Source organism: Haliotis rufescens, unplaced genomic scaffold (genome assembly GCF_023055435.1).
Source record: "Haliotis rufescens isolate VD_foot unplaced genomic scaffold, xgHalRufe1.0.p SCAF_1, whole genome shotgun sequence".
Taxonomy (NCBI): Eukaryota; Metazoa; Mollusca; class Gastropoda; order Lepetellida; family Haliotidae; genus Haliotis; species Haliotis rufescens.
Genome location: NW_025963779.1, coordinates 7,655,818 through 7,668,253, shown reverse-complemented (window position 1 = coordinate 7,668,253; position 12,436 = coordinate 7,655,818). Strand labels below are relative to the sequence as shown.

The 12,436-nt window shown below is 51.0% G+C and overlaps 2 protein-coding genes across 2 annotated transcripts; both read left to right on the top strand.

The window, feature by feature from the left end:
- The first annotated feature begins 5,492 nt into the window (after positions 1-5,492).
- Positions 5,493-5,906, top strand: LOC125371723. Its single transcript, XM_048382057.1, has one exon. The coding sequence runs from the start codon at positions 5,493-5,495 to the stop codon at positions 5,904-5,906; it is 414 nt and encodes a 137-aa protein (XP_048238014.1).
- Positions 5,907-7,645: 1,739 nt separating this feature from the next.
- Positions 7,646-8,359, top strand: LOC124136724. The gene has a single exon (XM_046502719.2). The coding sequence runs from the start codon at positions 7,646-7,648 to the stop codon at positions 8,357-8,359; it is 714 nt and encodes a 237-aa protein (XP_046358675.2).
- The last annotated feature ends 4,077 nt before the right edge of the window (positions 8,360-12,436 follow it).

Genomic DNA, 12,436 nt, shown 5'->3' with positions numbered 1-12,436 from the left:
TACTTCTTCTTGACGATCGGGTCCGTCGGGTAGCCTAGTGGTAAACGCGTTCGCTCGTCACGCCGAATACCCAGGTTCGATTCCCCACATGGGTACAATGTGTGAAGCCCATGTCTGGTGTTCCCCGCCGGGATATTGCTGGAATATTGCTAAAAGCGGCGTAAAATCATACTCACTAACTCTTGACGACGTTAGTTCTTGTCGTGAAGGTATGTGTGTTCAGTACAACCGGTTTATCAGTATCCAACAATAAGCTCAGTTTAACACACATTCGTGAGTGAGTTGGCTTTAGCGCCTCTTTGAACAGTATTTCAGTTACATCATACCATACCATACCAGCTTTAGGGAGCGCGAAGGGATGTTCATGTATGTTCACGAGATGGATGAGTCGCATCAGTATGAACGTGCACGTGCTGCTGACAGGTCAGTCAAGGACTGGAAACCACGACCCAGGAATCCTGGCACCGCTACTACACGCTACATTTCAAAGTGAATCACGGCACGGCAGACCACAAACATTCCAGTCCGTAAATGTATTTTTTGGAAATATTGTGCGAATAATTACTCTCGGTGGGGTCATTATAAGAAAACAAGAAATCGAGGACCCAACCCCTGGGGTGGTCGGATCTGGGGGTCTTTGGTTTTGCATAATGACCTACGTATAATCTGTTGTGTGGGCATTTCCCAAAGTTTCAGGTACAATCGAGCGTGCAATTTTTACAAAGATTTCAAAGAGCTTCATACGACTCTTGCTCAAAAGTTGTTTGATCGGGGTTACAGCATTTAAGGCCTACAGCTCTGTGGTTGATATGTGGAGGACTTTTCCAAATTTGACGCATCAGTGACAAAATGACATGCACTTGTGTCATATGTTCCCGTGTTTTGTCAGGGGGAATATTGCCTTGGGTTTGTATGTGTTTGTGACGGGCGCCACCAGTGGGGCAGGGTCCACTCATCTTTTCGCGAACACTGATGTCTTCACCCTCAGTCGGAATCGTACATCGTGCTTAATTTTACTTGTTTTCATTTTATTACAATTGCAGTTCAATCGGAGAACCGTGAATTGTCATTTGTAGACGCTATGTTTTTCGAGGAGACGAAGTCAATGCTGATCACGTGACAGATCGATAGTGATCATGTGACGAGTCTATAACCAAGGTCAGTGTCAGTCTCGTCATCTAACTAAACCTTTTCGGGTCAGTTTTCAGTATTCGGTCAGGGATGACATTTATTGTTTGGTCACTCGATATGGATTAATCAATGACATTAAAACTTCTTTACAGAAGTATAACAATATAAGTCATTCGCTTACACGAACCACCAAATACTCAAATACATAAGGGAATGCAATATGAGCCAAAAATATCTGTCGCTGAAAGTACATAGTTTACGTGTATGGTGCCAAGGCAGTAACACCATAACATAGCAATCCTTTTTCTTGAGAAGGACATAAATTCAAACCGAAAAACACTGTGACACAACCAAAATCACACATTGATAACAATTATATTAGCTATCTGATCCGATTCTTGTAGAATCAATGTTGAGCGTTACTGCTTTTATCTGCTTTTAGAGATTATGGCAAAGAGAAATTGTGATGGATATGCGAACACTTAAAAGGCCGAAAAATCCTATTCGCTGGTCTGGAAGTGCACTTTTCACGAAAGTCCATGACAATACAAACACAATATAAAAGACATGTTTTCCACTGGCAAATAGTTTTATTCGCATGCAATGTGGAGGTACTTTAATCAAATTGAGAGGTTTCCTAAACAATTCAAACGGATGATTAGTTTTCTTTTTCAACCAAATCTCTTTCCAGGGTTACAAATACAAAATTGTATTTCGAATCACGTCTCGTTGGGCACATAGTTCACTTTTGTATCTAAGGTCTTCACGACACATGGAACTTTTTCTCCTCCTGAAACCACTTTGGATCCCTGGCTGCTGTAACTCGGGTAAAATTGGCCTATTTCCGTCCGTCAAATTATGTAGAAGAACGTATTACATAAAAACACTTGGTGCCAGAGCGACAAGAAAAAATAATCACAATCATATCCCAAAGTTCGATAATTTCGACATTGAGGCTCGCGTCCTTAGTTGGGCCAGTTTAACAGAACATCATTACAATGTTTCACTGAAGGAATCGCCAGTCTGGTTGTTGCCCAGTCTTGGGGCCATCAGCAGGAATATTGTCGATCCTTGATTTAGACTAAATCTCATTTACTCTCCCTGGCAACGCGTATATTAACAAGTCCTCCCTTATTGAAATTGTCGCTATTTCACTCATTCCCACCTACATTAAACTGGCTCCGTCATGGCGGCCCAATCTCACACTGTCACCGTCATGGCGGCACCTTCTCACACTGTCACCGTCATGGCGGCCCCATCTCACACTGTCGCAGTAATGGCGGCCCCATGTCACACTGTCGCCGTCATGGCAGCCCCATCTCACACTGTCACCGTCATGGCGGCCCCATCTCACACTGTCACCGTCATTACGGCCCCATCTCACACTGTCGCAGTCATGGCGGCCCCATCTAACACTGTCACACTGTCATGGCGGCCAAGTCTCAGATTGTAACCGTCATGGGGCCCCCTTATCACACTGTCAACGTCATGGCGGCCAATCCTCAGACTGTAACCGTCATGGCGGCCCCATCTCACACTGACACCGTCATGGCGGCCCCATCTCACACTGTAACTGTCATGGCGGCCCCCTCTCACACTGTCACCGTCATTGCGGCCCCTTCTCACACTGCCACCGTCATGGCGGCACCCTTCTCACACTGTCGCCGTCATGGCGGCCCCTTCTCACACTGTCACCGTCATGGCGGCCCATCTCACACTGACACCGTCTTGGCGGCCCCTTCTCACACTGACACCGTCATGGCGGCACCCTTTTCACACTGTCGCCGTCATGGCGGCCCCATCTCACACTGTCACCGTCATGGCGGCCCCTTCTCACACTGTCACCGTCATGGCGGCCCCTTCTCACACTGCCACCGTCATGGCGGCACCCTTCTCACATTGTCGCCGTCATGGCGGCCCCTTCTCACACTGCCACCGTCATGGCGGCCCCTTCTCACACTGACACCGTCATGGCGGCCCATCTCACACTGACACCGTCATGGCGGCCCATATCACACTGTCACCGTCATGGCGGCCCATCTCACACTGACACCGTCATTGCGGCCCCTTCTCACACTGACACCGTCATGGCGGCCCCTTCTCACACTGACACCGTCATGGCGGCCCATCTCACACTGTCACCGTCATGGCGGCCCCTTCTCACACTGCCACCGTCATGGCGGCACCCTTCCCACACTGTCGCCGTCATGGCGGCCCCTTCTCACACTGTCACCGTCATGGCGGCCCAATCTCACACTGACACCGTTATGGCGGCCCCTTCTCACACTGACACCGTCATGGCGGCCCATCTCACACTGACACCGTCATGGCGGCCCCTTCTCACACTGTCACCGTCATGGCGGCCCCATCTCACACTGTCACCGTCATTGCGGCCCCATCTCACACTGTCGCAGTCATGGCGGCCCCATCTAACACTGTCACACTGTCATGGCGGCCAAGTCTCAGATTGTAACCGTCATGGGGCCCCCTTCTCACACTGTCAACGTCATGGCGGCCAATCCTCAGACTGTCACCGTCATGGCGGCCCCATCTCACACTGACACCGTCATGGCGGCCCCATCTCACACTGTCACCGTCATGGCGGCCCCCTCTCACATTGCCACCGTCATTGCGGCCCCTTCTCACACTGCCACCGTCATGGGGGCCCATCTCACACTGACACCGTCATGGCGGCCAATATCACACTGTCACCGCCATGGCGGCCCCCTCTCACACTGTCACCGTCATGGCGGCCCCTTCTCAAACTGTCACCGTCATTGCGGCCCCCTCTCACATTGCCATCGTCATTGCGGCCCAATCTCACATTGTCACCGTCATGGCGGCCCCTTCTCACACTGTCACCGTCATTGCGGCCCCTTCTCACACTGACACCGTTATGGCGGCCCCTTCTCACACTGACACCGTCATGGCGGCCCATCTCACACTGCCACCGTCATGGCGGCCCATCTCACACTGACACCGTCATGGCGGCCCATCTCACACTGTCACCGTCATGGCGGCCCCATCTCACACTGTCGCAGTAATGGCGGCCCCATGTCACACTGTCGCCGTCATGGCAGCCCCATCTCACACTGTCACCGTCATGGCGGCCCCATCTCACACTGTCACCGTCATTACGGCCCCATCTCACACTGTCGCAGTCATGGCGGCCCCATCTAACACTGTCACACTGTCATGGCGGCCAAGTCTCAGATTGTAACCGTCATGGGGCCCCCTTATCACACTGTCAACGTCATGGCGGCCAATCCTCAGACTGTAACCGTCATGGCGGCCCCATCTCACACTGACACCGTCATGGCGGCCCCATCTCACACTGTAACTGTCATGGCGGCCCCCTCTCACACTGTCACCGTCATTGCGGCCCCTTCTCACACTGCCACCGTCATGGCGGCACCCTTCTCACACTGTCGCCGTCATGGCGGCCCCTTCTCACACTGTCACCGTCATGGCGGCCCATCTCACACTGACACCGTCTTGGCGGCCCCTTCTCACACTGACACCGTCATGGCGGCACCCTTTTCACACTGTCGCCGTCATGGCGGCCCCATCTCACACTGTCACCGTCATGGCGGCCCCTTCTCACACTGTCACCGTCATGGCGGCCCCTTCTCACACTGCCACCGTCATGGCGGCACCCTTCTCACATTGTCGCCGTCATGGCGGCCCCTTCTCACACTGCCACCGTCATGGCGGCCCCTTCTCACACTGACACCGTCATGGCGGCCCATCTCACACTGACACCGTCATGGCGGCCCATATCACACTGTCACCGTCATGGCGGCCCATCTCACACTGACACCGTCATTGCGGCCCCTTCTCACACTGACACCGTCATGGCGGCCCCTTCTCACACTGACACCGTCATGGCGGCCCATCTCACACTGTCACCGTCATGGCGGCCCCCTCTCACATTGCCACAGTCATTGCGGCCCAATCTCACATTGTCACCGTCATGGCGGCCCCTTCTCACACTGTCACCGTCATGGCGGCCCAATCTCACACTGACACCGTTATGGCGGCCCCTTCTCACACTGACACCGTCATGGCGGCCCATCTCACACTGACACCGTCAAGGCGGCCCATCTCACACTGACACCGTCATGGCGGCCCATATCACACTGTCACCGCCATGGCGGCCCCCTCTCACACTGTCACCGTCATGGCGGCCCCTTCTCAAACTGTCACCGTCATGGCGGCCCCCTCTCACACTGTCACCGTCATTGCGGCCCTTTCTCACACTGTCACCGTCATGGCGGCCCCTTCTCACATTGTCACCGTCATGGCGGCCCCTTCTCACACTGCCACCGTCATGGCGGCACCCTTCCCACACTGTCGCCGTCATGGCGGCCCCTTCTCAAACTGTCACCGTCATTGCGGCCCCCTCTCACATTGCCAACGTCATGGCGGCCCAATCTCACATTGTCACCGTCATGGCGGCCCCTTCTCACACTGTCACCGTCATGGCGGACCCTTCTCAAACTGTCACCGTCATTGCGGCCCCCTCTCACATTGCCACCGTCATTGCGGCCCAATCTCACATTGTCACCGTCATGGCGGCACCTTCTCACACTGTCACCGTCATGGCGGCCCCATCTCACACTGTCGCAGTCATGGCGGCCCAATCTCACATTGTCACCGTCATGGCGGCCCCTTCTCACACTGCCACCGTCATGGCGGCACCCTTCCCACACTGTCGCCGTCATGGCGGCCCCTTCTCACACTGTCACCGTCATGGCGGCCCAATCTCACACTGACACCGTTATGGCGGCCCCTTCTCACACTGACACCGTCATGGCGGCCCATCTCACACTGACACCGTCATGGCGGCCCCTTCTCACACTGTCACCGTCATGGCGGCCCCATCTCACACTGTCACCGTCATTGCGGCCCCATCTCACACTGTCGCAGTCATGGCGGCCCCATCTAACACTGTCACACTGTCATGGCGGCCAAGTCTCAGATTGTAACCGTCATGGGGCCCCCTTCTCACACTGTCAACGTCATGGCGGCCAATCCTCAGACTGTCACCGTCATGGCGGCCCCATCTCACACTGACACCGTCATGGCGGCCCCATCTCACACTGTCACCGTCATGGCGGCCCCCTCTCACATTGCCACCGTCATTGCGGCCCCTTCTCACACTGCCACCGTCATGGGGGCCCATCTCACACTGACACCGTCATGGCGGCCAATATCACACTGTCACCGCCATGGCGGCCCCCTCTCACACTGTCACCGTCATGGCGGCCCCTTCTCAAACTGTCACCGTCATTGCGGCCCCCTCTCACATTGCCATCGTCATTGCGGCCCAATCTCACATTGTCACCGTCATGGCGGCCCCTTCTCACACTGTCACCGTCATTGCGGCCCCTTCTCACACTGACACCGTTATGGCGGCCCCTTCTCACACTGACACCGTCATGGCGGCCCATCTCACACTGCCACCGTCATGGCGGCCCATCTCACACTGACACCGTCATGGCGGCCCATCTCACACTGACACCGTCATGGCGGCCCATATCACACTGTCACCGCCATGGCGGCCCCTTCTCACACTGTCACCGTCATGGCGGCCCCTTCTCAAACTGTCACCGTCATTGCGGCCCCCTCTCACATTGCCATCGTCATTGCGGCCCAATCTCACATTGTCACCGTCATGGCGGCCCCTTCTCACACTGTCACCGTCATTGCGGCCCCTTCTCACACTGACACCGTTATGGCGGCCCCTTCTCACACTGACACCGTCATGGCGGCCCATCTCACACTGCCACCGTCATGGCGGCCCATCTCACACTGACACCGTCATGGCGGCCCATCTCACACTGACACCGTCATGGCGGCCCATATCACACTGTCACCGCCATGGCGGCCCCTTCTCACACTGTCACCGTCATGGCGGCCCCTTCTCAAACTGTCACCGTCATGGCAGCCCCCTCTCACACTGACACCGTCATGGCGGCCACTTCTCACACTGTCACCGTCATGGCGGCCCCTTCTCACACTGTCACCGTCATGGCGGCCCCTTCTCACACTGCCACCGTCATTGCGGCACCCTTCTCACACTGTCACCGTCATGGCGGCCCCTTCTCACACTGCCACCGTCATGGCGGCACCCTTCTCACACTGTCGCCGTCATGGCGGCCCCTTCTCACACTGCCACCGTCATGGCGGCCACTTCTCACACTGTCACCGTCATGGCGGCCCCTTCTCACACTGTCACCGTCATGGCGGCCCCTTCTCACACTGCCACCGTCATGGCGGCACCCTTCTCACACTGTCGCCGTCATGGCGGCCCCTTCTCACACTGCCACCGTCATGGCGGCCACTTCTCACACTGTCACCGTCATTGCGGCCCCCTCTCACATTGCCACCGTCATGGCGGCCCAATCTCACATTGTCACCGTCATGGCGGCCCCTTCTCACACTGACACCGTCATGGCGGCCCATCTCACACTGACACCGTCATGGCGGCCAATATCACACTGTCACCGCCATGGCGGCCCCCTCTCACACTGTCACCGTCATGGCGGCCCCTTCTCACACTGCCACCGTCATGGCGGCCACTTCTCACACTGTCACCGTCATGGCGGCCCCTTCTCACACTGTCACCGTCATGGCGGCCCCTTCTCACACTGCCACCGTCATGGCGGCCCCTTCTCACACTGTCACCGTCATTGCGGCCCCCTCTCACATTGCCACCGTCATGGCGGCCCAATCTCACATTGTCACCGTAATGGCGGCCCCTTCTCACATTGTCACCGTCATGGCGGCCCCTTCTCAAACTGTCACCGTCATGGCGGCCCCCTCTCACATTGCCACCGTCATTGCGGCCCCATCTCACATTGTCACCGTCATGGCGGCCCAATCTCACATTGTCACCGTCATGGCGGCCCCATCTCACATTGTCACCGTCATGGCGGCCCCTTCTCAAACTGTCACCGTCATTGCGGCCCCCTCTCACATTGCCACCGTCATTGCGGCCCCCTCTCACATTGCCACCATCATTGCGGCCCCATCTCACATTGTCACCGTCATGGCGGCCCCTTCTCACATTGTCACCGTCATGGCGGCCCCTTCTCACTCTGTCACCGTCATTGTGGCCCCGTCTCATATTGTCACCGTCATGGCGGCCCCATCTCACATTGTCACCGTCATGGCGGCCCCTGCTCACACTGTCAGCAGAATGTTACCTTTGATAGAACTTTGAACATATTTCTTCGTTTTCTGTAAGTTATAAAGTTTCTTAGAGAAACATGGCTTAATCACATTTTCGTCATTTGGAAAAGATTTATTGGAATCCTCTATATATGAATTACTGGATTGGCATTTTGCATGTTTCATTTACCCTATTCCATGTTGATGAATGACCTTCCAAGTGATCGCGAGACCAATTTTCTTTGGGACAGATCGAAGCTTCTTTTGGAGGCTCTGAGTAATATGTTCATCTACAAAACACATTTCGTGTGATGCAGTTAGTCGTTTAGGGAGTTCAAGCCCGTGTGAATCTATTTAATGTCACCTGACTGTTCTAAACGATTTCAGAGAACAGACGTCTGACATTTCGGTAAGCGTATTTTATTGCCTTTTCTTAAACACAGGAGGCTTTGATATTATGTTGAGGATATATTTACATTTAGTTTTCTTTAAACAATGTTAATCCAGGATTTGATAATATTTTCTCGCACATGGTTGATACATGAAACCCATTATTTTCTAAGCCCGTTAGCAGCAAAACCAAACCTTCCTGACGTATCTGTTGTGAATGTCATATGTAACGATTCTAAAACCTCCATACTCAAAATATGTTAATCTCGTAATTGTCCGAATTAAAGGTGTTTCACAACATGAGCCGTTTTCCTGACGTACTTGAGTGAGTGAGTGAGTATGATTTAACGTCGCTTTTAGCAATATTCCGGCGAGGCCACCAGAAATGGGCTTCACACATTGTTCCTATGTTGGGAGTCAAATCCGGACGGTCGGCGTGACGAGCGAAAGCCTTAAACATGAGGCTACCCCAGCCCAAGTACATGCATAAGGTACGGGACAGGGATTCGTGCTCACCATGTCTAATAGATTCAGCAATTGCGATTAACATGGCAATGTAATATGTAACTGTATATGACAATATTGCGCCATTACTCATTAGTCTAACGTTCAGGAAAGATGGAACCAGTAACAAAATATACACTCCGTTCCACGAATGTTAGTGAGTATGGTTTTACGCCGCTTTTAGCAATATCCCAGCAATATCACGGCGGGCCCACGTATTCAATTTGGATTATAACAGATAGAAAAATAGAAAATATATATTTGTGCACCTTGAACGTTACGGGAGACTGGTACACTGCTCAATGCCGTACATATCTTGGTATGGTGTAATTCTCTGATGAATTTAGACATGGGGATGGAGGAGTGAGTATGGTTTTACGCCGCTGTTGGCACTTTTCCAGACGCAGTATGGCGGGGACGTCAAGAATGGGCTTAACAGTTGGTGTCCAGATCCACTCCTGTACCTTGTTTGATCAAGGTTACATCATTCGAGGCCTCAGTGTGGCGCATCGGTGGCAATAGTGATGTCCCATGCGGATCACTGTTTTGGCTTGTGCCGTTTGTTCCCGTGGTTTTTCGGCTTGCTTTTGCGTGTGTTTGTGACGAGTGTCACTGGTTCGGCAGGATACGCTCCCTTTTTCGCGTACACCTGGTATCGTCACTATTTGATAGTAATTCATAAACACACGCTTCGTTAATCGACTCTGCTTTTAACAGATATTTCTTATGAATATGGAACGGGATGTGTCACTTTTATTTAATAAACCCATGTTAAATAATTCTAGTTACTGTATGTGGTCAGGGGAGGTATCCTCGTTGTGTTGAGAACATTGTCAACTAAAAACCTATTAGAAGATCCAATCTTAATAAACACCAATTTAAGTTCAACCTTTCGACGTCTTCTCTAAATAAGCAGCCTAAAACGACACAAAACCCACTTCTTAACCGTACTTGGCCTACAAACGGCTGACTTCGATGTCCGGCCTGTTTCTAGGTTGGCCATGTCTCTTGACACATCCCCTGACGTCATCATTGCACCGACATTACTTTACTACACCTACCTCACGCGGGCAATCGACAAGACAATTATTTTTATGATGGAATACAAACGACGTTCGATGAAATGGATCTGTTTGAGAAATTAACTAAGACCTCTTTGTCCACTTTTGATTTTTTTCTCATTTAAGAATGAAAATGATTACGAAATGATGTTTCAAAGTCGAAGTCAAAGGTGAGTAGGTAGTTATATCCATCGATGAATCACTAATCTGTGATATGAAGCTTTGGAAAAGTCTAAGGAATATATTACACCTACCTCCCCTAAAGACCAGGGCGCTTTAGTGACAAAACAATTTCACACATACCAACACTGAGTTAAATTGTCCACAGTGCATTGTTAGTTTTTGTTACGAAGTCTGAAAGAAAACCACGATGATGCCCCGGAGACCCCAATTACGACCAGGAAGAGACTCACACGCACGTTGCTACAAGGGAGATTAGGGTTCTACTACTCCAAATCTGAATCAGTCGTTCAACAAGCAGTTTTCGTAGCCTTAAGTGCAGATAGAATTATCTGGCAGCTGTGATTGGGTGATTTTGTGTGAGATGGTTGTGTTTTTGAAATGTAAATCCATCCAGTAATTAAAACTGACCATGGTTTTTCTATATTTAGAGCTGTCCTTTTCAACATGATGACTTATACTGAATGTGACCACAAATATGTTCAAACAAGTGAAATTTGGTGCGGATCTGGGGGTGTTGTGTTTAGCTTCCTGTACTCGAGGAAGGAGTTTTTATTGCTGCTCTAAGGCCAAGCTGTGCACACACATACAGGTAATAGCTGTTGAATGCTTAGTTATTTTTTTTACAAAATATAACGTTACTATAGAAGTCTATGGGAAAACATTTGGTTGTGTGTAACCTTAGGCTTGAATTGCTGGCATCCATTTGCAGACTAGGTCTTGATGTATATAGTCTGTTTTTAGAACAGAGCAGATGTTATATGTGACGAGGGTTATTATTTATGGTTTGGTTGATCACAATCCCAAAACTTGAGTTATCTGTCAAGGAAAATAGTGTTTTAGTAGACACTAGCTCCGAATTCTCCCTTCTCTTTAAATACACCGTGAGCACTTTCAGTTGTGCAGTGTCACTTGAAACCCATAACCGACTATGAGTTTAAACATTAAATGACACTGTTTGTGATTAATGTGCGCGGGGGCTCTTAAGTGAATGTCAACGCGGTGTTTCGACGAAAACATTTGTCTAAGAAACTAGAGGTTGCCGCCATGACTATCGTGAGTGACAACCTGGGAGTTGGTTCTCCAGTTGTGTGGTAATAATAATGTTAATCCTGTAATGTGCAACATGATGACAAAGAGGCTGAACACTTCATAAATTCAGTTGCAGACTATATTACAGACTTGTCTATACTGATGTTGCCTGTCAAAGGAGTACTTGTAAGACTCGGGAGGATTGGCGGCAACATGAGAAGCACAAGACTACATGTCTGTAACTGTGACATTTACAACTAACTGATCTTCTTCATGAAACAAATACAGATTGAAAGACTTAGAAATAAGTGCATCATAATTATTTGTATTAAAGCCAAACTAACGAACCTATTGTTTAAAACACGGGTCAAACCATCTCTTAACCACTCAGCAAAGGAATGTGGCTACACTTGAAGACGCGTGTGTGGGATTACCTGCTACACTACTTGAAGACGCGTGTGTGGGATTACCTGCTACACTACTTGAAGACGCGTGTGTGGGATTACCTGCTACACTACTTGAAGACGCGTGTGTGGGATTACCTGCTACACTACTTGAAGACGCGTGTGTGGGATTACCTGCTACACTACTTGAAGACGCGTGTGTGGGATTACCTGCTACACTACTTGAAGACGCGTGTGTGGGATCACCTGCTGACAACTGTAGGCTATCCACGAGGGACGTGACAACGACTTGACGTAGAATTGCTCTGTTTGTTCATTCTGACAAACAAGTCAGTGGGGATACTCTTCACCGCAGGGTACATAAGTGAGAGCAACAAGAGCCAGAGCAGTCGCTATGGTTTCTGTAAGTTGACTTGGACCACAAGACATCTCTTGCCTGGTTCAACGTTGATTGCAACACTGAATCATAGTCCACCTTCACACAATCTGCTCGTAATGTTTCCGACCAGTGATGATCCGGGGTATAATAGGTCTTCAGCAACCCATGCTTGCCGTAAA

Coding starts and splice junctions, on each gene's coding strand:
- LOC125371723 (XM_048382057.1), top strand. CDS start 5,493: ATGGCGGCCCCTTCTCAAACTGTCACCGTCATTGCGGCCCCCTCTCAC.
- LOC124136724 (XM_046502719.2), top strand. CDS start 7,646: ATGGCGGCCCCCTCTCACACTGTCACCGTCATGGCGGCCCCTTCTCAC.